At 52.5% G+C, this 27,042-nt stretch overlaps 1 protein-coding gene across 7 annotated transcripts in view; it reads left to right on the top strand.

Moving 5' to 3' along the window:
* Positions 1-27,042, top strand: part of GRB10 (growth factor receptor bound protein 10) — a 150,708-nt gene that overhangs the window by 108,333 nt on the left and 15,333 nt on the right. For all 7 annotated transcript variants that reach the window (XM_049641234.1, XM_049641235.1, XM_049641232.1 and 4 more), the window contains 5 exons: positions 15,171-15,327; positions 22,653-22,768; positions 24,180-24,248; positions 25,143-25,280; positions 26,089-26,199. In XM_049641234.1, the coding sequence (XP_049497191.1) occupies positions 15,171-15,327; positions 22,653-22,768; positions 24,180-24,248; positions 25,143-25,280; positions 26,089-26,199 (591 nt within the window). The remainder of the gene's footprint in view (positions 1-15,170; positions 15,328-22,652; positions 22,769-24,179; positions 24,249-25,142; positions 25,281-26,088; positions 26,200-27,042) is intronic.

The following is a 27,042-nucleotide window of genomic DNA, read 5'->3' as shown; positions in this document are numbered from 1 at the left end:
TGATGTTACAAAGCTACCGTCATAAAAGCCGTGTGGTTTGGGGGCACCTGGGTGGCTCCGTTGGTTAACCGTCCGACCCCTGATTTCGGCTCAGGTCACGATCCCACGGATTGAGAGTTCCAGCCCCGCACAGGGGGTCTGTGCTGACAGCATGGAGCCTGCTTGCGGGGATTCTCGCTCACTCGCTCTCTCTCTCTCTCTCTCTCTCTCTCTGCTCCTTTCCCGCTCCTGCTGTTTCTCTCTCTCTCAAAATAAACTTAAAAAAATAAATAAAAACCACATGCTTCTGATTTAAAAGCGGACAGTCAGTTCTGTGCTCTGGAACGCATACGCAGAGGAGACCCCGGTGCCCACAGGGGGGTAGCGTACTATAAACGCGGCATGGTGACTTGGTGCGTCGTGCTGGGACAGTTCAACACTGTTTGGGGGCAGAGTGGAATTAGGGGCCCCCACCGTACTGCACACCAGTACGGATTGAATCGTGCGTCCCCCATTTCCATGCGGAAGCCCCAGAGCCCCCAGTATCTTGGAATGTGACCATACAGAAATAAGAGTTGTCACTTAACTCTTTACTTGAGATGAGGTCCTCCTGGAGGAGGCGGCCAACCCGGGGTAACTGGCATCCTTCTAGAAGGGGCCAAGGTGGACACAGATACGCGGGGCGGGGGGTCGCCACGTGAACTTAAGGCAGAGATGCGGCGAGAAATGCCAGAGATGCCAGCAGATCCCCCCCAAACCGGGACAGAGGCGGATTCTCCATCACAGTCCTCAGAGAAACTGGTCCTGCGGACGGCCTGATCCTGGATGTCCGGCGTCCAGACTCGGAGACGGTTTCTGTTGTTGAAGCCGCCCAGTCTGTGTTTTCTCACACAGCAGCTTTGGCAAACTAATACACACACACTGAAGTACATTCTAGGTGGATGAAGCTGTCAATAAAATTAAAAAAAAAAAAATTATGCCTTAAGAGAAGTAGGAAAAAGATATATAGTTGAATCATGAATTGGTCCTTGGGCCAGGGAATGACGTCTTAACCAGGAAAGCGATAGATGACGTCACAGGGTACAGATTGATGGGTTTGACTCTAAGGAAAGCGACATCACAGGTTAAACAGTAAGCCGTTGGCAAGCTGGGAAAGAGTGTTTGCAGTCCTTACATTTGCATCATCCTAAATAAAAAGCTGTGATGAATCAATAAGAAACGGGGGCATCACGTCTCCCTGTGCCTCTTTTCTTTCAAGCGTTTTCCCCACTCCTAATTCACTCACTCCTCCCAAGTGGAAAACAACTGTTCCCAGCCTTTCTTCCCTCTTCTAACTTCACACCTGGTAACCTTGCCTTGGGTACCAGCTCACCAGTCCACCTGCTTTTGGACCCACCAGCCTGCCTGAATTTATGGCCACTCAGGGGACTTGCGCCCATGTTCACGGCTAACATCCTTATTTCCGGCCAGCACCCCATCTTGCCTGCCATCACTGCTTCTCTGTCCTGCATCCTCAGACTCACCTTTGTCCCTGGGTCACCCCATCTGCATCCAGGTAAGCTCCGCCCACCTCACAGGGGACCACCCCTGCTCCGTCCAGGGCCAGCTGTGGGACTCAGTGTCCCTACTCTGTCCCCTCTGCCTCCCCATCAGGTTTTTGGTTCCGCTGGGTCCCTGAAATGAATCTTATCAAGGACACTTGTGACCTACTCCTGGTCACAGCCAGCGGTCAGGCGCTGGTGCATCTGTGACGACATCTGTGGAACCAGCACGAGCTCATTTCCCAAACTGCTTGTTTCTCTGCCTTCCGTGACCCCCGCCTTCATCTCCGCCTCTCTCTGCCCCGTTGTCCCCTCTCTCGGGACCACCGTGTTGGGAGGGCCCTTGGCTGTCTCTGCCCCTCGCGTTCTCCAGCAGTGCACTTTTCCTAAGAAGTGACGTCACTCACACCCCATCAACAGGTGCATCTGTGAGCAGAGCCTGCCCGCTGCTGAGAGACGCTCTTCCCTTCCCTGCACCGCGCCCTCCGGATCGCGGCCCCTGTCTTGGTCTTCCCCACTGAGCTCTCTCGCTCTCCTACCAGCATGTAACACCCCGGGTGTTGCTTCTGGTTTGTCATCTGTCTCCCCACTTGGGTGAAGGGCCGTGAGGCTGGGATTTTATCCTAGGCACCGTGTCCCCACCACCAAGGTGTCCGGCCAGGAGAAGGTGCTCCAGGAGTATCTGCTGAAAGAGCCGCCGTGACAGAACCCTGTCCTGGCCCCGTGCAGGTGAACCTGAAACATCTGGAGAGGTTTCAGCTGGTTTAGGCCAGGCCCTAAAAGTATTTCTTAAAATCGTAGATTACGTAGTAGAGGCTACATTTTTCATCATAAGTTTGATCGCACAGCTGGGCGGTATGCTCCTCTCGGGCCCCACGCACACGGTCACACCTTCCCTCACAGCCTCACGGTGCTCTTACAACACATTTTGTACCGTAAGTTTTTTAAGCAAACCCCTTTTGATCGTTCTTATTATAAATGGCTGAAATGAACATTCTTGTACATAGATCCTTGGTCACTTAACGGGTGGATAGATGACACATAGGCGGATAGATGACAGGATTGAAAGCTGATAGACAGGGGCAGGGAAATAGTGGATTCCCAGCAGCGTAGTTGCCGCATCAAAAGATCGATGTGTTTACGACTGCACGTGTGTGTGTACAAAATTCATTTTTATAACCATTGGCCGAGGGCTGCCTGTCCCTTATAATAAAATACTCAGGTGCCAGGGCCGGGCTGCTTTCCTGATTCATGTGCTGAGTAAATGGGTGTCTCATGCCACCGGCCCTTGAGTAGCAACGCCAGGTCACCGTCCCCAGTGAAGAAGGCAGCCTCCCAGGGAATCCACCATTTTGATTGGCTGTTTCTGGGGCTTCAGGAAACTCTAGAAGATGTCTGGGGGCAAAGGGACAGCACCTAGGGAGATTTGCTGCGGGACATTTGCTTTTCCATCCGCCCTAGAAACCTGAGTCGAGACCTTGACCGCAGGGCGGGGGTAAGGTGTGCACGGTCACTGTGGGGGTGCTTACTCTCTTTGGTGTTGGACCTTCTGAGTCAGTGTTCTGTAGAACCTTTTGTTTTCCTGGGTTTAGAGGAGTTGGCGGGCTGAGCCCAGCGTTCTGGCTTGTGTTTCTTTCCTGCAGGTCCGTGGTCCAAGGTGAGCAAAAACTAGCAGGCATAGCTTTGCCCGGCGGACGTAACTGTACAGCAGGCCGGAAATCTGTCTGCTGTCCTCAGCTGGCGAGTTTTGCTGTTGTAATTGACTGAAAATGTAGTCCTCAGCAGCAACGCCATCTGTGACATTTGGATGGTGGCTCCGGCCTGCTGGGTTGTTGGGACCCAGAAGGGGGCCTGAAGGCTGCCGTTCTTTATGATCTCATAGCCATTGAGGACTCCTTCCAGGCTTCTCAAAAGTCTCTGTTTTCTTTTTCTTTTTCTTTTTTTAATGTTTATTGTTAGAGAGAGAGCATTAGCAGGGGAGGGGCAGAGAGAGAGGGAGAGAGAATCCCAAGCAGGCTCTGTGCCGTCAGCACAGAGCCCGACGTGGAGCTGGATCTCATGAACTGTGAGATCATGACCTGAGCTGAAGTCGAGAGTCAGACGCTTAACTGACTGAGTGCCCCCAAGGGGCCCCAGGAGGCCACTTTTGATTGGTGACTCTGACCCGCGGATACAAGAGGGATAAGGTGATAGGTACAGAGGGGCCAAGTCACTTCCCTGTCTGCATGCCCAAGCTCAGCATCGTGTAGCCACCCAGTAAAGGGCACAGGCGTGGACACGGCCCTGTGGTGGTCTGCTATGTGGACCTCCCTGGGCAGGTGCAGAAACACACCTGTCTGGGGCCCGTCCCCACCGGCTGACGTGACGGAGCGCCCCCTTCGTGCTTGGGATATTGTGCTCAGCCCTGGCTGTGATTGAACCACCCACTGCCTGCCTGTTTTGGATCTTAAATAGCCCTCGAGACAGAGGCTGAGTGGAAAAGGAACAGAGACGCTCCAAACAAGGGCTCTCTGTCATCTTTATAACTTTGCATTCTCTCGGTGACAGTTGACCATGTGATAAGACGCTGGGGGAGCTATGGGGAAAAGGAGGTCACCCTTCATTATTTTCACACCATAGTTATTGTTAAATTTTATTTTGAAATGATTTCAAACCTTTAGAGAAGTTGTACGTCACAATACAAAGAACTCTCATAGATCCTGTTCCCCGATTCCCTAATTGTTCATGTTTTGCCACGTATTAAATTGTTTTCACTGCCCGTATACATAGCGTATATAAAAACATATACGTTACTTATATCACATATACATGTGCAGGTCAGATCAGGTTAGGGGTGCTGACCGCCCGTGCAGTCGAAAATCCGAGTATAACTTTTGGCTCCCCCAGACTTAACCTTGTACAGAGCCTTACTGACAACATGAACCTATCATGAACATGTATTATATACTGTATTCTCACACTCAACTAAGCTAGAGGAAAGAAGACGTGATTGGGAAAGCCATAAGGAAGAGAAATGCATACGCAGTATTGTGCTGTCTTTATACAAAAGAAATTCACGTGTAAGTGGAATCATGCAGTTCAAACCCGTGTTGTTCAAGGGTTAGCTGTGTATGTACTTGGACACCCACATAACTTATTCTCTTCTCTGAACCATTTGAGTCTAATTTGTAGACATCAAGCCCTGTCTTTAGACCTCAGTGTCTCTTTCCAAGGAACAGGGAGCTTAGCCCAGTGTGTTTAACATCGACGAGGCGCGCGTGTCCAATCTGCAGACCTATTCACGTTTCCCGCTTGGCTTTAGAATGTTCACGTCCAGTCTGGAACCACCCTTTGCGATCGCTTGTGTCTCTATCATTTCACCCGGAACGCACCTTAACGCCTTGCCTTGCATGTCTTCTGTGTCCTCGACAGTTCTTGAAGGACCCCCGTGGCTTGTGGGGAGCTTCCATGGAACCCCATAAGGTTGTGTGAAGCTCACAATGTTGGTTTGTCCAGTTGACACTGGGGTCGATCCCTATCGCTCGGCAAAGATAGCGCCTGCGACGTTTCTCCATCGCACAGTTACCGTTCTCTGTAATTAGGAAGTAATCTTCAAAGGAAATTATTGTGAGACCGCGTTAATTTGCTTTTCTCCATCCGTCTTCCCTTGACTGGTTCTGTTGTGTGTTGATGATTCTTGTCCGGTTTTTCCATCATTCTGCATTTATTAGTTGGCGTTCTGCTGTTAGGGATGGTGTGCTTCCTCTTCTCTTACATACATGTGTGTGTGTCAGTAGGGACGCGGTATTATTTTAGTCCACGGCTCACCGTCATTATTACGGGTGTTCATTCAGACTCACATTGCCCCATGGGGGCTGGTTCCTATTTCCTTGGACGTGTGCCCATCAGAGTACTTCCTTGCTTCCTAGGATAAGACGTCCTCTGTCTGCAATCATATGGATATTTGGGACTGGACAGTCCTTCGTTGTGAGAGCCTGTCCTGGGCCTTGCGGGATGCTTAGCGGCATCTCTGGGCTCTACCGACCAGATGCCCACCTGCACATACACACACACACCTGTTGTGACAACCGAAGCGTCTCAGACACTGCCAGAAGTTCCCTGGGGGGGTGCAAAATCTACACCTCCCAGTCCCCACTGGGAACCACTGAGGAAGCCAAGGAGTAACACTTCCTTTAGTGAATTTCATGGTCAGTTGGAGAGTCAATTCTTACAATACATTAGGCAGGAAAAGCCTTATAATGTGCTTTATTTCCTCTAGCAACACAAGGGTAAAGGGATGTTGAGGCTTTTTTTTGTCTATGAAGAATTTATTCTTTTATTACTATTATTTTAAACAAATTCTATTCTTTTAAAGTTTATTTATGTATTTATTTAAAGAGAGAGAGTGAGCACATATGAGTGAAGGAGGGGCAGAGAGAGCACCTAAGCAGGCTCCCCGAGGTCAGCACACAGAGCCCGATGCGGGGTCGAACTCATGAACCGTGAGATTATGACCTGAGCTGAAATCGAGTTGGACGCTTAACCGACTGAGCGCCCCCGGCGCCCTTTGGCTGTGAAGGATTTAGAACATAAGCAGGAGTAGACAGAATAGTGAGATGAACCCCCTGAGCCCCTCACCAGCCCCCACGACCTGTCTGACTCCAGCCACGCCCCGTTGACTGCCCCTGACTATTGTTTGGGACAAGAATCTCACGTAAAAATATCACTTATTTGTAAATATCCTATAATACTTCTGGGTCTGTAAAAGATGAGTGTGTTTTTTTGTTTATTTGGGTTTTGTTTGTTTGTTTGTTTTTTACCAGAACTGTAATCAATCCTAAGTCCTTAATATCCTTAAAAATAGTCCAGATCGGATCAGAAGTGCATTCACACCACGGTCCCGGTGTCCCTGAAAGACGGTGCCGTCTGTGTGCTCCCACCCTGGCACAGCTCTGGACGGAGGGTCCCAGCCCTGGCTACACTGCAGGCTCCGGCTTGACATTCACGCTGCCGTAGCCCCAGCAGAGCCTGGGACAGGTCACCCCCAGCCCCACCCCCCCATGGCAGGTGGACCCGGCTGGGTGCAGGGGGTCCCTTGTTAGGCACCTGCCTTCCTCCCCGTGCGCTTCAGGTTCTTTGCAAAACAAATTCCTAATTACTAATTTCAGCTACCACGTGAGCGAGTTTTTGGAGCAGAAGTTCCGGGCCTACGCTTTCCGGGTCGGCACTGCAGAGGCCTTGATCCTGGGCTCACACGAAGGGTGATCTTTTAGGCATGCAGTGGCCCCCGGAAGGAGAAGACAAGCCAGGCGGCTTACTGAGGGTTGTATGCCACGCCGGGGAGTTTTATGCATCATCCTGCGGGCCACTCGGCATAAGCCTGTGCGACGGTCCAACCGTCCCCCTGCTTTGGCAGTGAGGGTGTTTATGGTCAGGATAGGGTGGGTCATGCAGTAAGGAGGGGAGAGGGTCTGACTCCAGGACAGGCAGGTTCTAAAGTTCATGTTCTCACTGGGGAGCCAGAAAGTCTGTACCTAACTGATGTTTCCAGACAGCTTGGGGAGTGAAGAGTGGGCAATGGGGCAAATGCGGATATCCCGGGAGCGGAGTCTGCACAATGTGCTTGATAACAAATAACTGTTTTTTGTTTTTTAGTGTTTGTTTTTTTTGGGGGGGGGGGGAGGGAGGGGCAGAGAGAGAAGGACAGAGGGTCTGAAGCAAGCTCTCCACTGTTAGCACAGAGCCCCAACGTGGGGCTTGAACCCACGAACCATGAGATCATGACCTGAGCCAGAGTCAGATGCTTAACAGACTGAGCCACCCAGGCGCCCCACTGATAACTGTTTCTTAAGTGGGGCAGCTAAGCGGATTTGCACATCGTCCCGTTCTGTTCCCTGACAAATTCAGTTTTAGGGACTAGTATTCTACCAAACACGCGGTCCGTCCTCTCCCTGTTGGAAGTGTTTCCGTTATTAGAGATGTATTTTTTTTTAATTTTTTTTACGTTTATTTATTTTTGAGACAGAGAGAGACAGAGCATGAACGGGGGAGGGTCAGAGAGAGGGAGACACAGAATCTGAAACAGGCTCCAGGCTCTGAGCTGTCAGCACAGAGCCCAACACGGGGCCCGAACTCACGGACCGCAAGATCATGACCTGAGCCGAAGTCAGCCGCCCAACCGACTGAGCCACCCAGGCGCCCCGAGATGTATTTTAATAAAGACTGACGTCTAGCAATTTATCCTGAGAAAATAAGCGCACACACTAAGACCACATAGAAAGATGTGCCAAGCCTCGAAACCATCCATGTGGACAGCCGTCAGGACAGCACTGCGTTCCTTACGACCACGTGGGCAAACACCTCGCAGGCATTAAAACATCAAAGAAGCGTCGTGCCTGGGAGATACTTATGATGTAATCTGAAGCCACACAAGCCCGATTGCAAAACTCTACGTCCTGTGATCCTAAATGTGTCAGTGTGTCTATTTATAAGTACGCGTGCAAACGAATACCAGAAGGGCATACTCTAGAATTGTAATGGATCTGGGAACTGTCACGGGTTGTCAGTTTTTTTTCCTTTGCCCCTTAAGTGTATTTTCAAGCATTACAATGAAAACTTATTTTTTAATTAAAAACCATTTTTTAATATTCATTTATTTTTGAGATAGAGCACGAGGGAGCGAGCAGGGAAGGGGCAGAGGGAGACAGACAGACACAGAACCCGAAGCAGGCTCCAGGCTCCGAGTTGTCAGCACAGAGCCCGACACGGGGCTTGAACTCATGAACTGTGAGACCATGACTCGAGTGTAAGTTGGACGTTTAACCGACTGAGCCACCCAGGCTCCCTGAAAACTTATTTTTATAATAAAAAAAAAACTGACGTGTCTGTGTTTGTCCGTGCGTGTGTGTATGTGTCACGTTACGTGGCCCTGCCCCTCCCCGCTTCACACATCCCGGGAGCCACCGGCATCGTCCTTGCATGCAGGACAGAGAGGACTCCACTCCTCTTCCCTTCAAGTTGTAACTGAACCGCCCCTCACGGCTGTGTCCCCGCAGCTCTGCGCTGCAGTGGGGACAGGCGGCCAGGGCACCAGTCATGGCTGCAGGGACTTGCATTCCATCTACACCCATGATTCCTGGTCCTGGAAACCAGAGGGGAGCCTTGCAGACAAGGAGGGCTGCCGTGGGGCTGACGGAAGGTCTGAAGAGTCACCAGCAAATCCATTGCTGCAGAGTGGAGGTCACAGCTGGACGTTTCCTGACCGGGAAGAAGGGCCGGTGGGGCGGAAATCTTCTCTTCCCCATGGCTCCCTCGGCCAGCGGAGGAGCAAGTGGGCAGGGCAGAACCAAGACTGATGAAAGAGCCGTGGCTGTGGCCCAGGAGCCCCTGGGGGGGGGGGGGAGGAGAGGTGGGCAGACGTTCCCATGGCAACAGCAACAGGGCCTCCTGATTGGCAGGGACCCGGTGGGAGCCCTTATGTATAGCCTGGCGCACTAGGTGGTGCCACCACCCTGTTCCATGCGTGCGGGGACACTGAGGCCCAGAGACCACACGGCATCTTTGCTCGGCTCCAAACAGCTGGGATCTCCTTCGCTGTCTTCAGTCCACTGAAGGAAGATTCAGCTGTTGTTGTTTTTATGCTTATTTATTTATTTTTTGAGACAGAGAGGAAGAGAGCAAGCTGGGGAGGGGCAGAGAGAGAGAGGGAGACAGAATCCCAAGCAGGCTCTGGGCTGTCAGCACAGAGCCCAGCGCAGGGCTCAGACTCACGAACCTTGAGATCACGATCTGAGCCGAAACCAGGAGTCAGACACTCCACCGACTGAGCCACCTGGGCGCCCCCACTCTTTTTTAGAATAGCTTTTATTTCGATGTTGGGTAAAATGATACCAGTTTATAAAACTGTCTTTGTCAAAGTAGTAGGCTATACCTAACCATTCTAGAAAAAAAAAATACAGATGGGCAAGTCAAAATTGATTTTTCCAAATGGATCTGTCTGGTATGAAACAGGCATTAAAGGCTGTGGGTAGGCCGTCTGTGCTTTGAATCTCGTCACCAGCTTCCTAAGCTGGTGACAGCCATCCAGTGAGGGGGGGAAAGGGGCACTGGGAGGCTCTGAAATCTGTGGTTGACTTTCAAGAACTATGTTGTGAGTTATTTTTAGAATTTTAGCTCCTTTAGAAAGGATTGGTAAGGACTCAATATATTTTCATTGAAACTTTGAAGTCAGCAGGCTATAAGGCAAATTCTTTCTCCTTTTTTTAAAAGTTTGTTTATTTTGCGAGAGAGAGAGAGAGAGCAGGGGAGGGCAGAGAGAGAGAGAGAGAATCCCAAGCATGCTCCACACTGTCAGTGCAGAGCCCGACGTGGGGCTTGAACTCAGGAACCGTGAGGTGAAACCAAGAGTTGGATGCTTAACTGACTGAGCCTCCCCGGTGCCCCAGGGAAAATTTCTTTAAAAGTAAGTTTGACTCCATGTAATTCAACAGGATGATTATTACCATGAATAGAGTCATATAATTACATAGAGCCATTTCCGTTATCATACCTTATATATCTCAAAGTAGCGCCATTAATTTAGAACAGAACAGGAAAAAATCGTTAGATTTACATTAGTTTTCACTAAAATTCGTCCAGCCTAACCCTGGTTCTGCCCGCGTCTGAACTACATTTAATTTCCCCCAAAGTCACTACCACTGCCCAGTTTGGGGGCTTCGGGCACACCAGAATCAAAAGCCTTTTCACGTAGCGCCTCGGGAGCCACGGATCCCTCCCGACAGGGAGGTCTCCAGCGCTGGGAAGCATCTTGTGGGCAGACAAGCAAAAGCAAACAGAGCAGGTGTCCCGGGTTCAGATCCTGACTCCAGCAGCTTCCGCTCACTTGATGCAGGGAAGCCGTTCTGCATTACTGATCATCAACTTGACTCTTCATGAGTGTTTACCTCTCAGTATTTACAAGACACTTCAGGAGTTTCCGAAAACCGCAGCTTACGTCCTCGTTTTGAAAAATGCGTTGAAACTGGACCCGGAAGGGCTTTGAGCTGAGAAGTCAGTTGATGGAAGGCAAAGCTGGCCTGAGCTCCTGGCTCAGAGCCCTTTTCTCTCTAGTCTCTTGGTTTCTGTACCAGAGTTTGCCCCTCATCCCCCTACCCCGGCTCTGCTCAGCCCATGCATCCCGAAGAGGGTGACCTTCCAGGGACATCCCACACTGTGGCCAGTTCTGGGGGCAGAAAGCGGAACGTACCCCAGTTTCTATTTTCCCCAGGTGGTCTGGGCCAAAGCGAAGAGGTCTTGTGAACTCAGTAGGAGACTCTGAGTCTGTAAGTCAGCCAGCAAGTTGCACCCCGTGCGTGACGTGGGAGCGAGATTGACAGCAGGGAGGTGACCCCCACAGCCTACCTGCTGGGTCCCCGGGGCCAGAAGCCAGGTTCCCTAGGGTGCATATGGGGGCCATGAAGATGTCATCATGCGCTCAGACTCCTTCCTTTTAGTTTGCCTCTCGCTCTGTGCAGGGAACATATAGAAGGCGACAGCAGGGCTCTGGGAACACCGGAATGTTCTATTACCGCTTCGGGGCTTTGATCCCAGCTTCAACGCCTAAGAGTCAGAGGCTGTGTGGCCTGACAAAGCTTTCCTGCCCCCACTATCTCTGCAAAGAAGATGCCTCATGCTGGTGACGTCATTATGCCCTCTTTCATGTTAGTGTTTTATTTTTTTTTATTTTTTATTTTTTTTTATTTTTTCAACGTTTTTTATTTATTTTGGGGACAGAGAAAGACAGAGCATGAACGGGGGAGGGGCAGAGAGAGAGGGAGACACACAGAATTGGAAACAGGCTCCAGGCTCCGAGCCATCAGCCCAGAGCCTGACGCGGGGCTCGAACTCACAGACCGCGAGATGGTGACCTGGCTGAAGTCGGACGCTTAACCGACTGCGCCACCCAGGCGCCCCGAGTGTTTTATTTTTAAAAGCAATGAGCTACCTAGTCTCTTTTGCAGCGGAGACGAGAACATTGAGGATTCAGGGGTTGGCTTTTCCTGCAGTTTACCTGGTCATGAAGTTTCCTTTTCCAGCCAGATTCACAAGCCGGGGTCAGGGCCCAGGTGTCTGCAGCCTTTAGACGGAGCCTGCCTCAATTGCGACTCTGTTTTCAGCGTCAGCAGCCCCCCCCCCCCGGGGGGGGGGGGGGGGCAGGGGGCTGAGACCTTTCCCAGGAAGGGGGGCTCTTGTCAGCCTGAGCCAGGCGTCCACTGTGAAGTCAGTGATACTTGAGAATCCCCATTTCACAGATGAGGAGACTGAGGCCGGGTGGGGGGGCGGTCACTGTGCACAGCTCGTTAGTTCCACAGCTAGTTAGCAACGAAGCCGGATTGCAGCCTGGTGGTTCCAGAGCACCCCGACCCCCCTTTGCCAAGGGAGGTTGTAAATGATGCTTTCACATCCTTTATTGAGCACTGTGCTTTTCACTTGTGATTGACTCTCCGAGCAGTGGCCATGGCACAGAGAGGAATGTGAGTCTCAGCTAGTGAATACCCTGTCTGAGGTCACAGAGCCAGGAAGTGGCTGAACCAGGCAGCCACGGTGGGGCTGTGCTCCAAGTTCACCCCCATCCTGGCATTGCCCACCTGGACAGGCTGTGCCCAGGAAACCCGAGAAACTTCTGTATCCCGCCCCGTGTGAGATGCTCGAACCCATCTCGGGAGCCTCAGCCTGCTCCCCGGAGCCCTTGACCCAGGCCTGTGCACTGAGGGCTTATTTGCTTCTAGAAGCAGCCCCAGCACGGTCCAGGTGGTGACTGGAGAGTGTTTGCCGCGGCGCAAGAGGCCCCTTCAGCTGCTGGCTTTAGAAGCCATGGTGTTAGGCGGCTGGCTGTTGCACGCTTTTCTTTGTGCCTTGGTATTCGCCGAAAGTGCTCTCACACCCAGCTCCAAACATGTGCCCAGTGGGAGGTTGCTGGGACGTCCAGTGGCATTCTTGCGCTTTCGGTCTCGGGGGTTTATTCTGTCTGTGGTCCCCGGGCTCTGGTGTGTTTGAGAGGTGGCTGGGGCGTGCCCTGTCAGGGTGGAATGGGCAACCTGGGATTCAAGATCCTGTCACTGGACCACTGTCTCTTTGTCCCTGCCGCAGGCCTGCCTGTCCCAGGCCTGCCAGCAGACCTTCTCTGGGATTCTGAAAGTCGTGGAGTTGGCCATGTGACAAAGCACATCTTAGCTTTTAATACTGAGTCTATATATCAATCTCCGAGGAAGGGGGTAAGGGGGAGGTTGGCCATGGAGCAGTAGAGAGAAGACGAATGAGTTTAAAGAAAAATACATTCGGGGGGCTCCTGGAGGCTCAGGTGGTTAAGCCTCCGACTTTGGCTCACAGTTCATGAGTTCGAGCCCCGCGTCGGGCTCTGTGCTGACAGCTCAGAGCCTGGCGCCTGCTTCAGATTCTGTGTCTCCCTCTCTCTCTGCCCCTTCCCCACCTCAAAAATAAATAAACATTTAAAAAAAGAAAAGAAAAATGCATTTGGGCTGGAAAAATTAAAAACTAAGGCCATCCCTGTTTTCGGCCAGGAAAATTGATAAACAGACTTGAACATAATTGGGATTTTCTAGAGAAGCTGATGTTGATAGTAATTGCAGAGAAACTCTGGCACTGAGGAAAGAGGTTTATGCCCCAGCTGGTTGTGGCTGTTGCAGAGCTTGTCCAGAGGACTTAGGGGCAGTGCAATTAGCATATTTATAGGGGATTGAATGGATCCATTTGTATTTTCTAAATTGTTTATGTTAATGTGTTTGTTTTTTTTTTAATTTGACCTATAGACAAAGCCATGTTTTCTTTGTTTAAATTAAAAGTTGTTTTTATGGGCTCCGTCATGTCAGCTGTATTTGCATATTTCATTTGTCCCGTGGAAGTGTAACTTCTGTTGAGTGAAATGTGAACCTCAGAAAGGAGGTGAGTAGATTTCCTTCGTGTGCCTTGCTAGCTTGTCCCTCAGTCCCGATTGGCTCCCCACTGGGGATTTCTCTGGGGTGGCCCAGAGGTGGCAAGCAAGGTGGTGTCCCCAGGGAGCCCTGCCTCCCGGCTGACCCAGCCTCCCCTCCTGGTGAGTGAGCTTCTGGAGGGCTGGGGACAGCCCTCTTGAGACCTTGCAATCCCTGTTCTGGCTCCTGCGTTTACCCCCTTGTAACAGGGACTTGACCCCACGCACGCGTCCTGTCCTGCCGGACAGAATTTGCACTTGGGAAAAAGGACAGAGAAGGAGCAAGAGAGTGGCAGCCACTTTGTCAGGACCAGCTGACATTCAGAGACCACGGTGGGGGTGGGGGAGGGGCAGGCTCCTGCTCCAAAGTTGCAAGGGCCTCAGAGTTGGCGGGACTCACATTTCTGAGACTTGGCAGACAGGCCGGGATTCAGGGAACACGCGCGCTCCGGCTCTGGGCGTCCTGCATATCGTCTCACTGTCATGGGAAAACAGGAGCAGGGCTCTCTCTGGCTCACTGGCCTGAACGTCCTGCGTCCTCCTCACCGGCACTAAAGTGGGGAGCCCGTTGGGGGGCGATTGATTGCATCAGGCTCAGACAGGGACCTGATTGGTGTGCCCAGCGTGGCTTGATTCACTACCTGGAGGACTGAGCTGGAGGCAGCTTGGCAGGAGCCCGCCCTCCCGCCCAGAGACAGTCCCCCAGCTCCCCTGCACGGCCAGCCATCGGTGGGACAGCCCTGGAAGGGCCCAGCCGGCCCGGGACAAACTCCCTTTCAGGACACAATCTCAATTTAAAATGCCATCTTGTTCCTCCGACTGCTTTTTTCATGCCGTTGAGGTAAGATTTTGTTTTGAAGCATCACCTGTTTCCCCAGAGGTTGGATCCCTATCCCTGCCGGTCTGCAGCTGGGGCAGAGGATATTTACGACCCTGGGCATTTCCGCCGGACTGTCCCTTTGCCATGGAGCTATTCATTTGTAGCGGCTTCGAACAGTACCTGCCTGGCTGGCAGTTTTGTAGGGGGAAGGGGACAAAGAATTTTCTGACCGGGTTCCGACTGTGTGCCCTTCTGTTTCGGATTTTGAATTGCAACATTTTCACGTTAATTTCTGTCAACACTTCCTGAGCCTTAGGAATATGACTTAGGCGACGTGTGACCGGGGGTTGGCCGCTGCGCCCCAGACGCTGCGGGTGGACAGCAGGTGGCGTCATCAAAAGTTAGGCTTTGGGATGCTGCGTTTATATTTGCAGTTGGTTCACCCATGGAATGTCTCACCCTGAGACCATCAGCAGTATTTGAAATGAGTGCTGATGCTCCCTAACACCAGTGCTTGAGAAACACTCAGGCTTGGCCGCCTGCTGGGTCTCCTGTGAGGTGTCCTGGCATTTTAAGAATTTCCTGCTGTGACCTTACATGCCCTGCCCCTCCTAGTTGGGGCTGTTGTGAACACGTGCCCTGCCCCTGCAAAGTTGGGGGGAGGGGCGAACACGTGCCCTGCCCCTCCCAGGTTGGCAGGGGGCGCATTTGACAGGTGGCCCTCCAGGCACACTGTCGCGGGTGGCTACCCGCTGCTCCGAAGGACAGTTATACATGTGTTGGAACACTGCTGTTCTTACCTTTCCTGTTTTACTTTGGTCCAGGTTTTCCTCCTTGAAAAGCCGAGCTGTTCCTCTGTAAGCGTCCCCTTTGTCTGTTGCAGGATGTTAAAATCTTTAGCGAAGATGGGACAAGCAAAGTGGTGGAGATTCTGGCAGACATGACGGCCAGAGACCTGTGCCAGCTGCTGGTTTACAGAAGTCACTGTGTGGACGACAACAGCTGGACACTAGTGGAGCACCACCCGCATCTGGGACTAGGTAGGGAGCACCCTGGAGTGCCCGCCGTGCGGTCAGACGAAGCTAGCTGTGTCCCCCCCACCCCCAGCGCCCCTGCCAGTCCGGCGAGCTGTCTGTCTGCCATCTCCTGTCCCCCCAGCGCCCCTGCCGGTCCGGCGAGCCGTCTGTGTGCCGTCCCTTGTCCCACTGCACCCCTGCCTGTATGGCGAGCCCTCTGTGTGTGGTCTCTGCCCCACTGCACCCCTGCTGGTCCGGTGAGCCGTCTGCATGTGCCCTTCCTTGTCCCACTGCACCCCTGGCAGTATGGTGAGCCGTCTGTGTGCCGTCCCTTGTCCCGCTGCACCCCTGCCAGTATGGCGAGCTGTCTGTATGCTGTCTCTGCCCCACTGCACCCCTGCCGGTCTGGTGAGCCATCTGTGTGCCGTCCCTTGTCCCACTGCACCCCTGCCAGTATGGCGAGCCGTCTGTGTGCGGTCTCTGCCCCACTGCACCCCTGCCGGTCTGGTGAGCCGTCTGTGTGCCGTCCCTTGTCCCACTGCACCCCTGCCAGTATAGCGAGCCGTCTGTGTGCGGTCCCCTGCCCCACTGCACCCCTGCTGGTCCAGCAAGTCGTTGGTGTGCTGTCCTTTGTCCCACTGCAAGCCGTCTGTGTGCCGTCCCCTGCCACACTGCCGTCCCCTGCCGGTATGGCGAGCTGTCTGCGTGTGGTCCCCTGCCCCCCCAGCACCCCTGCCAGTCCATTGAGCCATCTGCATGCCGTCCCCTGCCCCACTGCGCCCCTGCCGGTCTGGCGAGCTGTCTGTGTGCTGCCCTTACCAACCACTGCCTATCTGTTTCTCCAGACATTCCACCATCCTGCCTTGCAGCCCTCCCCCACCTGATGCTTTCAGAACCTTACTCTGGGATGGTGGAAGCAGCCTCTCCCAGGGGCTCAGACACAGCAAAACGGGTCTCTCTGTGCTTTAGCTGCACACCTGTGGTCTGGGAAGTGCAGCCAGCGGGGGAGGGGGCCTTGGGGGAGCCTGCCCCCTGCACGCTCCTGGCATTGCTGTGCAGAGAGCAGTTCCTCTAGCTCCCGGGAGTGGGGGGCCGCGGTGGTGACTGCCTACAGGTGGGCGCGGGAGACCCAGGGGAATCCAGGGGACTCTGCACATCACAAAGTAGCCGGATCCAAGTTGGAATGTTACAGTGCATTTCTGAGCTGGTTCGCAATGTTTGCACCGAGTGCAGGCAGGCTCGCTCACGTGTAGTGTGGAGACAGCGCGGGAGTATTTTGAAATACATACTCTGTACAGAGCTCACTGAGGTTTTGGGTGTGGTGGACTTCTTGCTCAGATGGTCTGTTGCAGGTAACGAAGCTTTTCGGACTTCCATTTAAACTCTTATTAGATAAAGGGCGGTCCTTGAAAAATCATGGGCACATATGTCAGACCAGAATTTTTGTCTAAATCAGCAACTGTATGCCTTCCGTGTGTTGAAGGAGAGAAAAACGACACAGATCGTCAAGTTCTTCCCGTGGCTCTAAACTTTCTTTCTGGAAGATTAATAAGCCAAATGTACTTGTTTTATTTTTTAAAGTTTATTTTGAGAGAGACAGAGAGAAAAAAAGAGAGAGCGCAAGCAGGGGAGGGGCAGAGAACGCGGGGCAGACAGAATCACAAGCAGGTTCTGCACTGTCAGTGCGGAGCCTGGCACGGGGCTCAAACCCACAAACCGTGAGATCATGACCTGAGCCGATATCAAGAGTCGGGTGCTTAACCGACTGAGCCACCCAGGCACCTCTAATAAATCAAATTTAACCTTCTAAGTCTGGAATGTTCCTGTAAATGAACAGTGTTCTTTGAAATGACACTGTACAATCCAAGCCTAGATGATGCTGAGTAAATTTGAGTTGGCGTTGTTTTACATCACTATGTTTTAGCCCCACCAATGTGCATCTCATAAGGATGCTCTCTGATTTCTTTCCCGTTTCTGCCGATCTTTAGTGCACTTTGGACACCAGCTGAAACTTTCTCTGTCATCTCTGGCAGCCTCCTCCCGCCAGGGGCCTTCACTGGTAACACGATGCAGCCGGTGACACCGTCATCAGGCTCCAGTGTGAGACATCCATGCAAGGATCCCACAGGGGTCTGATAGGGCCACCAGAAGCATCTATAGACACACAAGTAACGTGGAAAGTAAACAGTACTTGGAACCCTGCAGTGTGTATGTCCACATGCACACGCGCACACACATGGAATTAACTTTAAAAACACGTCTGTGTAGTCGGACCCAAATATGAATACTGTTGAAAGCCCATTCCAAAGTCTGAATGCTCGTAATTTGAAAGGATTTGTAGGGGCACCTGGGTGGCTCAGTCGGCTAAGCGTCCGACTTTGGCTCAGGTCATGGTCTTGTGGTCCGTGAGTTCGAGCCCCCCAACAAGCTCTGTGCTGACAGCTCAGAGCCTGCTTAGGATCCTCTGTCCCCCTTGCTCTCTCTCTGCCCCTCTCCCACTGTTTCCCTCTCTCTCTCTCTCTCTCTCTCTCTCTCTCTCTCTCTCAAAAATAAATATTTTTTAAAAATTAAAAAAAGCAGCTGGGGTGCCTGGGTGGCTCAGTTGGTTGAGCGTCCTACTTTGTCTCGGGTTATGATTTCATGGTTCGTGAGTTCGAGCCCCGCGTCGGGCTCTGTGGTGACAGCTCGGAGCCTGGAGCCTGTTTCAGATTCCGTGTCTCCCTCTCTCTCTGCTCCTCCCCTGCTCATGCTCTGTCTCTCAAAAATAAATAAATGTTAAAAAAATTTTTTTAAAAAGAAAACATGGTTTTCTTTTTTTTTCTTATCATGTATTGAGAGAGAGAATGACTGGGGGAAGGGAGAGAGAATCCCAAGCAGGCTCCGGGCCGTCTGCACAGAGCCTGATGCAGGTCTCGAACTCACGAACCGTGAGATCATGACCTGAGCTGAAATCGAGAGTTGGCTCTTAACCCACTGAGCCTCCCAGGCGCCCCTAGAAAAAGTGGTTTTCTAAATGCCTGTATGTGGCTGCGGCCCTTGGTGGCCCCTGAGCCAGGGCCAGCCATCCAGTGTTGGCAGGGGCATCATACTCGGGGGTGGGGGTGGGAGTAGCAGGTGCAGTGGCTGCACGCTGGTACCCAGCAGGGATCTGGCTGGATTTCGCTGTTCTGAGCCATGCTCATACCACAGCCAGGTCAGTGCCTTTCCTACACCCTGGTGTCTGTTCCTGAAGTCACTTAGGACTCAAGGTAACGGTTTGAAAACCTGGGGAGGAGCCCTCACCGTGGGGGGGCAGAGCCCTTCATGATGGGTGATCTCGGGGAAGCCCGTTCTGTGTCTCAGGACTCCCAGCTCCAGCGAGCCCCTCCCTGCATGTGAACTCTTCATGTCTTAGCTTCCCCCCCGCAAGTCCTGCCTGTTGGACGTGTTGTGGCTTCGGTATTATGTGTAGAGCTCTCAGCCTTGCGAACACTGTCCCTGACCAAGGCCACTCAACAGCGGCCAAGTCCAGCTAGAGGGGGCCGGTGCCGGGCAGTTGTTTTGGAAGGCACCGCCAGGCCGTCTGCCCTGAGCTGGTGAGCTGCAGGTGTCCAGATGTCACATGCAACGGATGCAGGGAGATTTAACAGCCAGCCTGCAGCTGTATTATCGAGTAAACTATTTCTCAGTCATTTTTTTATGTGTTTATTTATTAGAGCAGGGGAGGGGCAGAGAGGGGGGCAGATGGCCGACCTGAAGCGGGCTCCGTGCTGACAGTAGAGAGACCGATGCGGGGCTTGATCTCTCCAACTGTGAGATCACGACCCGAGCTGAAGTCGGATGCTTAACCAACTGAGCCACAAACTGTTTTTGAAAGGAAGTTTATAAAACTGGAACTGGGGCATGCAAAACGGCAGCTTGGCGTCCCTGTGGCATTAAGAATGTGACTTCGGGTAAACCGCATCCCTGGGAGGGACTCTCGCACCCAGGCCCTGAGTGACCACAGACATCAGGACAGATACGACCAGGAGAGCCTGGACCTTACACACGCACAGGGAGGAGAAGACCGCTTCTGTGAATTTCAGGGATTTGGGGGTTTCTTTTGTTGCGCGAGTCAGGTGAAAGCCCTCCAGGAAAAAGCACGAGCTCTGTCTTTGCGTTGTTGACAGCTTCATGCTTGTATCTGGCCAGGCAGGAAAGGTGTGGCAGTCACCCTTTGGAGGCATCAGCCACAACAAGGGCGCTGACATCTGGATGTGGGGACAGGTGTCGAAGGAGAATCCACAGGCATATTCAGCCCTTGGTGCTCAGAAGGGCCTTCGAGGGCCCATCTTTCCCATCTCTGTCTCCTTGTGGTTACATCGCGAAGGTACCACAATGATGTACTTTCCCCACTGAAATCCGTATGTAGAAGGAAGGCGTCTTATGGGGCATATCCAGCATTGGGGGCTGTTTTCTGTGTTATCTCCCTAGTGACTTTGCACCCCCTGAGTCCTGCAGAGCCCCAGGCAACTCTGCTGTCTGGGGTGGGTGGGCTATGCCAGCTGTGGGCACAGAAGCGGGGCAGCGAGGAGGATGGTGACACCAGCCAGGGCGGGAGGCTCAGGCTTCTGCTAAGGAGTCACGTGTCCATGGCACATCTTAAGGCACATCTTACTTCTGTAGTAGGATCTGCCTTTTTGAGTTGCCTGGTCTCTAAATACTTTTCATGTGGAGTAGGGGGGTGGTGTGGATGCTGGATTTAGTGTCAGCTGTTCGAAAAAGACTTGAATCTCCTCTGAGGAATGTCTGACTCTTCCATTTGCACAAAAAATCCTTTGACGTGGGGACGCCTGGGTGGCTCAGTCGGTTAAGCCTCCGACTTCGGCTCAGGTCATGATCTCTCACGGTTCATGGGTTCGGGCCCCGTGTCGGGATCTGTGCTGACAGCTCAGAGCCTGGAGCCTGCTTCCGATTCTGGGTCTCCCTCTCTCTCTGCCCCTCTTCCACTCACTCTCTGTCTCTCTCAAAAATAAACAAACATTAAAAAAAAACAAACAAAAAATCCTGTGGGGGCGCTCTGTTGAAACTTGGCTTTCCAATTTTATTTAAGGCCATTATGATTGTATGAAGTTTATAGATGGCAGTGTGATTAATAGAATCCCGTGACGTGGTTTGAAAACACCTGTTTTTAGAATCAAGGTGAAAGTCAGAACTGTAGCAGAGGGGTTTGAACTGATGTTGTTGTGGCGGCTTTTTGACAGCTGGGAACACCGGCATGTGGACATCCAGCGGCGGACGGAGGAGGCCAGATGGCTCTTGGGTCTCTGAGAAGGGGGTCACACGCAGTCTTCCTAGCCCCCGCGGTCCCAGGGCTCTGGGCGCCTGCCCTGCAGGCTGGAGAAGGGAAACCTTTGTTTTCACCTGTGGGTGCCCAAGCCCCGCTGGTGGCACCAGAGTGACCCAGAGAGGCACGTCCCCTTCAGTGCACACGGGGTCTCTTCTCCCCTCATCCCGGCTGCCCTGGGCCCCACCACCGAGGATGCAGCCCAGTCTGTGTGCAGCTTTCCCGGGATCTTGCCCTGGTGGGATGCGGGGAGGCAGAAAGAGGCTGTCGGGGAGGACAGGAGCCTGTGCGTGTGTGTGTCCACGTGTCTGTTTGTGCACGTGTGCCCCTTAGAGCTGCTGCCTCCCCACTGCTCCTCCCGGGCGTCTTCACGACTCTGCAGACAAAATGCTTTTGCTTTGGATCTCGGCATCGGTCTTGTCCTCCCTCAGATAGCCACGGCCCTGCTTTTCTATCTTTCCTTATTTTACCTTGTAAAACATTCCGATTCTCTAAACCTGTCTTCAGCCGATTTGGGGTGGTTGTTTCTTTTGTCCCTGTCACTACAGTAATGGTTTTTTCCGCCCAAACTTCGAAACAGAAGTCACTAATTTGTTTTGTACCAGAAAAATCCGTTTTAAGTGGATGCCAATCTGAGCCAATCCCTTTTTTTTTTAAAGTACACATAGTGGTTGTGATTGCACGCTCCAGCCGGGCGTTGTTACGTCATAGTGGAGGCTGAGTGTGCCCCTGTGGGCCCATCTCCGGCAGCTACCACGGGCTCGAACCTGTACACGGACGGGTTCTTCCACATTTGACTCAGAAACGCTCTGACTCCAGACTTCATCCTTCCTGCAAGGGGAGACTTTTCTCAGGACCGTGGGAAAGGAGGAGGGCGCTTTGGAGGACCCGCGTACCCCTTTGGTGTCATTTAGTAGCATCTCGTGCTCTGCCATTGTGGCATCGATTCACGCCTCAAGGCTGCCGTGGATTTGCTCTGTTACATGTCCCATTAGTTTCGTACGGTTGGTTTCCTGTCTTAGGAGACACGTGGGGGCCGGGGTGACCACCATCGGGACAGGACGGTGCCGCGTGCGGTTCTCTGTGCGCCACGTGGAATCAGTGTCCACGAGGGAAGTACCTTTCCAGGTTGATAACGCTGCAACGTCAGGCGGTCTGAAGTGCGTGTGTGTGTGCATGTGCGCGTGTGCTTACGCACCTGGGCGCACGCTGTGTAGGATGTGTTTTCCTCCCCAGCCTAATAATATAATCTCGTCTCTGAGATCAGCTCCGGGATGTGGTTCAGTAGCATGGGCTTCAGCCTTCAAGGGAAGTGGGTTCGGACAGACTGTCTGATGGCGGTAGGTCCCCTCCTGCGTGTTCTTACCCGACGTCGTATCTGCCCACCGAGCTTCATGACATCGAAAGCATTGCTATCCTTCTGCTTTGTGCCTCCCCTACCCCACCCTCCTCCAGTCCCTCCTGCCATTCCTGGTCTCTGGGTGTTCTTTCTCCCAGTTATTATAGTCCACGTTCTTTACGAGGGTTGAAATTTCCTGACTTAAGGGCAACGTTGTCACTAGGGTCTTCATAGACTGTCTCAACTCTCGCTGACGCCAATTTGAGAAGAAATATATAAAAGGACTGACTTGACCCCTCACGCTGTACCTACCTGAGGACCTCTTGTGCACCTGGCAGTGCATTAAAGAGAGATTTAAGTATTTTTTTAAATGTTTGTTTATTTTTGAGAGAGAGGGAGAGCTCGAGCGGGGGAGGGGCAGAGAGTGAGGGAGACAGAGGACCCGAAGCGGGCTCTGTGCTGACAGCAGCGAGCCCGATGCGGGGCTCAAACTCCCACACTGCAAGATCATGACCTGAGCCGAAGTGGGACGTGTAAGCGACTGAGCTCCCCAGGTGCCCCACAGAGAGATCTAAACTTCATTTAGTCCTGGACTTCCTTGCTCACAGTGCGGGAAGGGGAACAGGACGGTAATGAGACTTCGTAATTGGTGGTCAAGCCAGCTCCCAGCTTATGCCTGTTTCGTCTCACGTTTTTCCTCTGCAGAGAGATACCTGGAAGACCACGAGCTGGTGGTCCAGGTGGAGAGCACCCTGGCAAGTGACAGCAAATTTTTATTTAGGAAGAATTACGCAAAATACGAGTTTTTCAAAAATCCTACGGTGAGTGTCTTCTCTTCGGGTCCGGGGTCTGGGACTCGTGAAATCTTGTGGCTGATGCTTGGGATTGACAGCAGCCGCTGCTACAGGGGTAGCAGATGGGTTTGGGAATCCGAGTGGCTATTTCACGGAGCAATCCACACCCTACACTTCATCTCTGGTGCTCTAGCTACATGCCTGTGTACTGGCTGGAGGGAACCGGCGCCTTCCTCCACGGTAACAGAGGGAAAGGGGGTGAGCCTCCCTGGGTCGGGAGAGACGAGACGCCGCTTTTCAGCTAGAGCAAAAGTTCATGGTTAGATTGGAGCCAATCGGTGAAATACGTAGCATAATAAAAACTCAATGCTCTCCGCAAACAGCAAACACTGCCGTGTGGTTTGTGGAGGAATGCATTTCCAGGCATACTGGGCTGGTCTCCTCCATCTTTCTTTCCTTTTTATTGGGGGCGGGGCAGGGGGCACTAGTCCCGTGAGGTATCAGCACCGGGAGACCCGTGCCTGCCACAGCATGTGCTCCCGTCCCGAGTCACCAGGCCGAGCAGCCGTGACTCGGGCAGAAGACCCACCGTCCGTTTCTGGCTCAGGTGGTTTAGATGCTTTTTTTTGTTTGAAAGTTAGAAATTTGGTAACTAATTCTGCATAATGCACCAGAAGAGACTTTGTCGCGTCGCCGTGTTCCTCTGTGAGTTCCGAGGTCTCTGTCTTATGACGCGCACTGAGTTCCACTGTGTGGTGGCCCTTCTCCACGGTGTGCGCTGTGAGGCAGGAGTCCACGTTGAACATGACGGATACTCCACAATCCCGAACTCACCATTTAAGGAAACAGTCCGACCTTTCAAAGCAGGTGCTTCCATCATGGGATAAGGGAGAAATAAGGACTGTGTTTTGTTTTGTTTTGTTTTGTTTTATTTTATTTTATTTTATTTTATTTTTATTATTTTATTCTATTTTATTTTATTTTACTTCATTTTGTTTTTATTTCATTTTAATTTCATTATTCACTTTTATTTTTTTAGTTTTAAATTTTTTAAATTTTTTTATGGTATTTCATTTTTTGGAATGTTTTATTTATTTTTGAGAGAGAGAGAGAGACAGCATGAGTGGGGGAGGGGCAGAGAGAGAGACACACAGAATCTGAAGCGGGCTCCAGGCTCCGAGCTGTCGGCACAGAGCCCGACGGAGGGGCTCGAACCCACGAACCATGGGATCATGACCTGAGCCGAAGTGGGATACTTAACCAACTGAGCCACCCAGGCGCCCCTTTCTTAATTTTTTTTTTTTTTTAACGAAGGACCATCATTTTAACTATAGACAGACGTCCGCGTGCCCTCAGGAACATTTGCAGAACTAGCGCACCTGTGAGGAAGCTTCTCCCCACTTTGCCGCTAACCACGACTGTTTTCCTGTTTCCTTAGAATTTCTTCCCAGAACAGATGGTTACTTGGTGCCAGCAGCCCAACGGTGGTCACAACCAGCTGTTGCAGGTACTGGGCAAGGAGAGACTCACCGGAGCGGGTCTGGGTGGAGGTCCCCTCGCGCTGTGGCGGCAGCAGCTCTAAGGACCTTGACGGGGCTGCGCTCGTCACCCCCGCTCGCCGTGGCTCCTGCTGGCGCTCAGAGCAACTAGCGTGAATGTTGCCCTGGGAAGCGTGTGCACCGCCAAGCTCCCTCAAAGCGAAACAAGCGCTCGTAGACAGGATAAGCTCCCTCCGGATTAGAAGCGGTGGGAGCGGGAGGGCAGGAGTGAGAAGCCGCGGCTGGCGGTCTCCTCGAGGCTCCCGGGTCAGGCCACCACCCTGGGAATCTCTACAGACCTGCTGAGCCCACATCACCGTGGAAAAGGACTGGGCTGCCAGAAAACTCTTTGAAAGCTAGCGTGTTGTTCGTTATACATGCTTTTGTCCCTGTTCACTGCCCCTGTGCCTCCTGAAGTCTGTTCCTAGAAAACTTCGCCTTCCCGCAGCCCCTTCCCGGTGCAGGGAGTCCCCGGGGCCCCTGCACCGATGGCCAGTCAGTCCTTCTGGGGAAGTCGGGAAAGCGAATGTTATTGCCGCCGTGCCCCCAAAATGTGTCCATCTACAGCGTATTAGGTGAGAGAATATAGCACTCACAAAGGCAGCCAACGCTCTCCGGGTGGCACCAAGTAGAAAAGAAAGGCCCGCTCGCTCCCATTGTGTTTCAATACTAATTATGTTTCCCGCCACAGCCAGTCAGGCGGGGTTTTTTGGTGTTTGAAAGGGAAGCTGCCCTTTGAGAACGCTTGGTCGGACCAGAAAAGAGCGTTGTGCCGATTGACAGGATGTCGGGATGTCAGGGAGGCCAGTGGGACACATCTGCCCGAATTCTCCTGTGGCAGCGTTGCCTGACTTCTTCCACAGAACTTTCTCAACTGCAGTAGCTGTCCTGAAATTCAGGGGTTTTTGCACGTGAAGGATCTGGGGAAGAAGTCGTGGCGAAAGTTGTACGTGTGTTTGCGGAGATCGGGCCTCTACTGCTCCACTAAAGGAGTGTCAAAGGTGAGTTCGTTGTTGGTTTTTTTGTTTCTTTTAAATGTTTCTTTTGAGAGACAGAGGGAGGGCAAGGGGCAGAGAGAGAGAGAGAGAGAGAGAGAGAGAGAATCCCAAGCAGAGCCCGGTGCGGGGCCCAAACTCACAAACCATGAGATCGTGACCTGAGCCGAGATCAAGTGTCAGACACTTGACTGACTGAGCCACCCGGGCGCCCCAAAGGTGAGGTTTAAAGCCACCACCGCCTCCGTCACACCAGGCCAGCAGGGTTCGCAGTGGACACAGCTTCGCTTTAAAATGTGCCCAAGGCCCCTCCAAGCTCGTATTGACTTGTGAAGCGAACTCCGAGCTCTTGGCCCGCTCTTCTCCCTCAGAAACCAGGCGACAACACAGACAGCAACGCCCCTTCGCTGCGCCCCCGGCTGGCCAGCCCCGGCCCCCTCTGTGGCTTGGGAGCAGAGTGTCCTTAGCGGCCTGAGTCCCCGGAAGAGGCTGCCTCAGTTTCCATAGTTTGGAAGTTAGCCTCCAAGGTGGCCATAAGGACAGCCGCCAACCTAATACGTGCTAATACAGGAGGGGGAGGGGCTGATGGGACCCCAAGTTGGGGGGGGGGTTGTTTGGCGAGGGCCAGGTGGGTTTGATCCTAACTTAGCACTTACTTTACACGATGGTTGCAGTCTGTAGAGTGGCAGAGGGGAAAGAGCCACATTGAGAGCGTGCGCAGCCTGCCCTCTGTTGAGGAGCACGTGAGAACATTCGCTCTTGGCCGTGCCTGAGACGTTCTCCCCTGTGAACCTGACCACCCTTTTTTTCCCAGGAGCCCAGACACCTGCAGCTGCTGGCGGGCTTGGAGGACAGCAGCATATTCTCCCTGATCGCCGGCAGGAAGCAGTACTGCGCCCCCACGGACTATGGCTTCTGCATAAAGGTAGCCCGCCTCTCCCACCACCCCCCCCCGCCCCACACCCCCGCACCCCTGTCCCGTCCCAGGGCTGCCACGCCCTGATGGCATCCCGCTGGAGACTTGGGAACTAGCCAACAAATGCCTTCCTTGGCGGTGGGGGTTTTTGGTTTATTTTCTAACAAACAGAGTTTCCCAGTGAATTTATCCATCCCTCTGTGCTTATGGTGTGTCAATCCTTGGGTAGCTAGCGGCTCAGAGAAAAGCAGGGAATATGATGGATAATGGGAGTCACTGGGCTCAGTGGCTTAGTGACCTGCCGCCCATCACTTGGGTGGCCTCCAGGGTACCGAGTGAGCCAACACTTTCCGTATGAGCTTCCAGTCACCAGGATGGTATGTGTGCCCACAGCCCTGCCCTGCCTCTGTGCACATGTGTGTGAGAGGACACTGTGTATGAGAGGACATGTTCACATATACCTCTCACACACCTCTATGGGAACACACAGAGGTACACACATATGCTCAGATGCACATACACATATGCACACACCTACATGAACACAGATATGCACACACACACGCACCTACATCGATATAGAGATGCACACGTGTGTATATATGTACACATACATATGCACACATACATGCACACTCATACACAATATGCACGCACAAATACACATGCACACCTACATGAATACAGATACATGCACACACGTGTACATAGGCATGCACAAATACATGTGCGTACACACATGCACACCTATCATCGATACAGATGCACACACATGCATATATGTATACACACATATGCACACACAAACACACATGCATACTCATACACAATATACACACACAAATGCATGGG

This window comes from Panthera uncia, chromosome A2 (assembly GCF_023721935.1).
Source record: "Panthera uncia isolate 11264 chromosome A2, Puncia_PCG_1.0, whole genome shotgun sequence".
NCBI classification, from domain to species: Eukaryota; Metazoa; Chordata; class Mammalia; order Carnivora; family Felidae; genus Panthera; species Panthera uncia.
The sequence above is the reverse complement of the archived record's forward strand: the minus strand, read 5'-3'. Positions and strand labels throughout refer to the sequence as shown.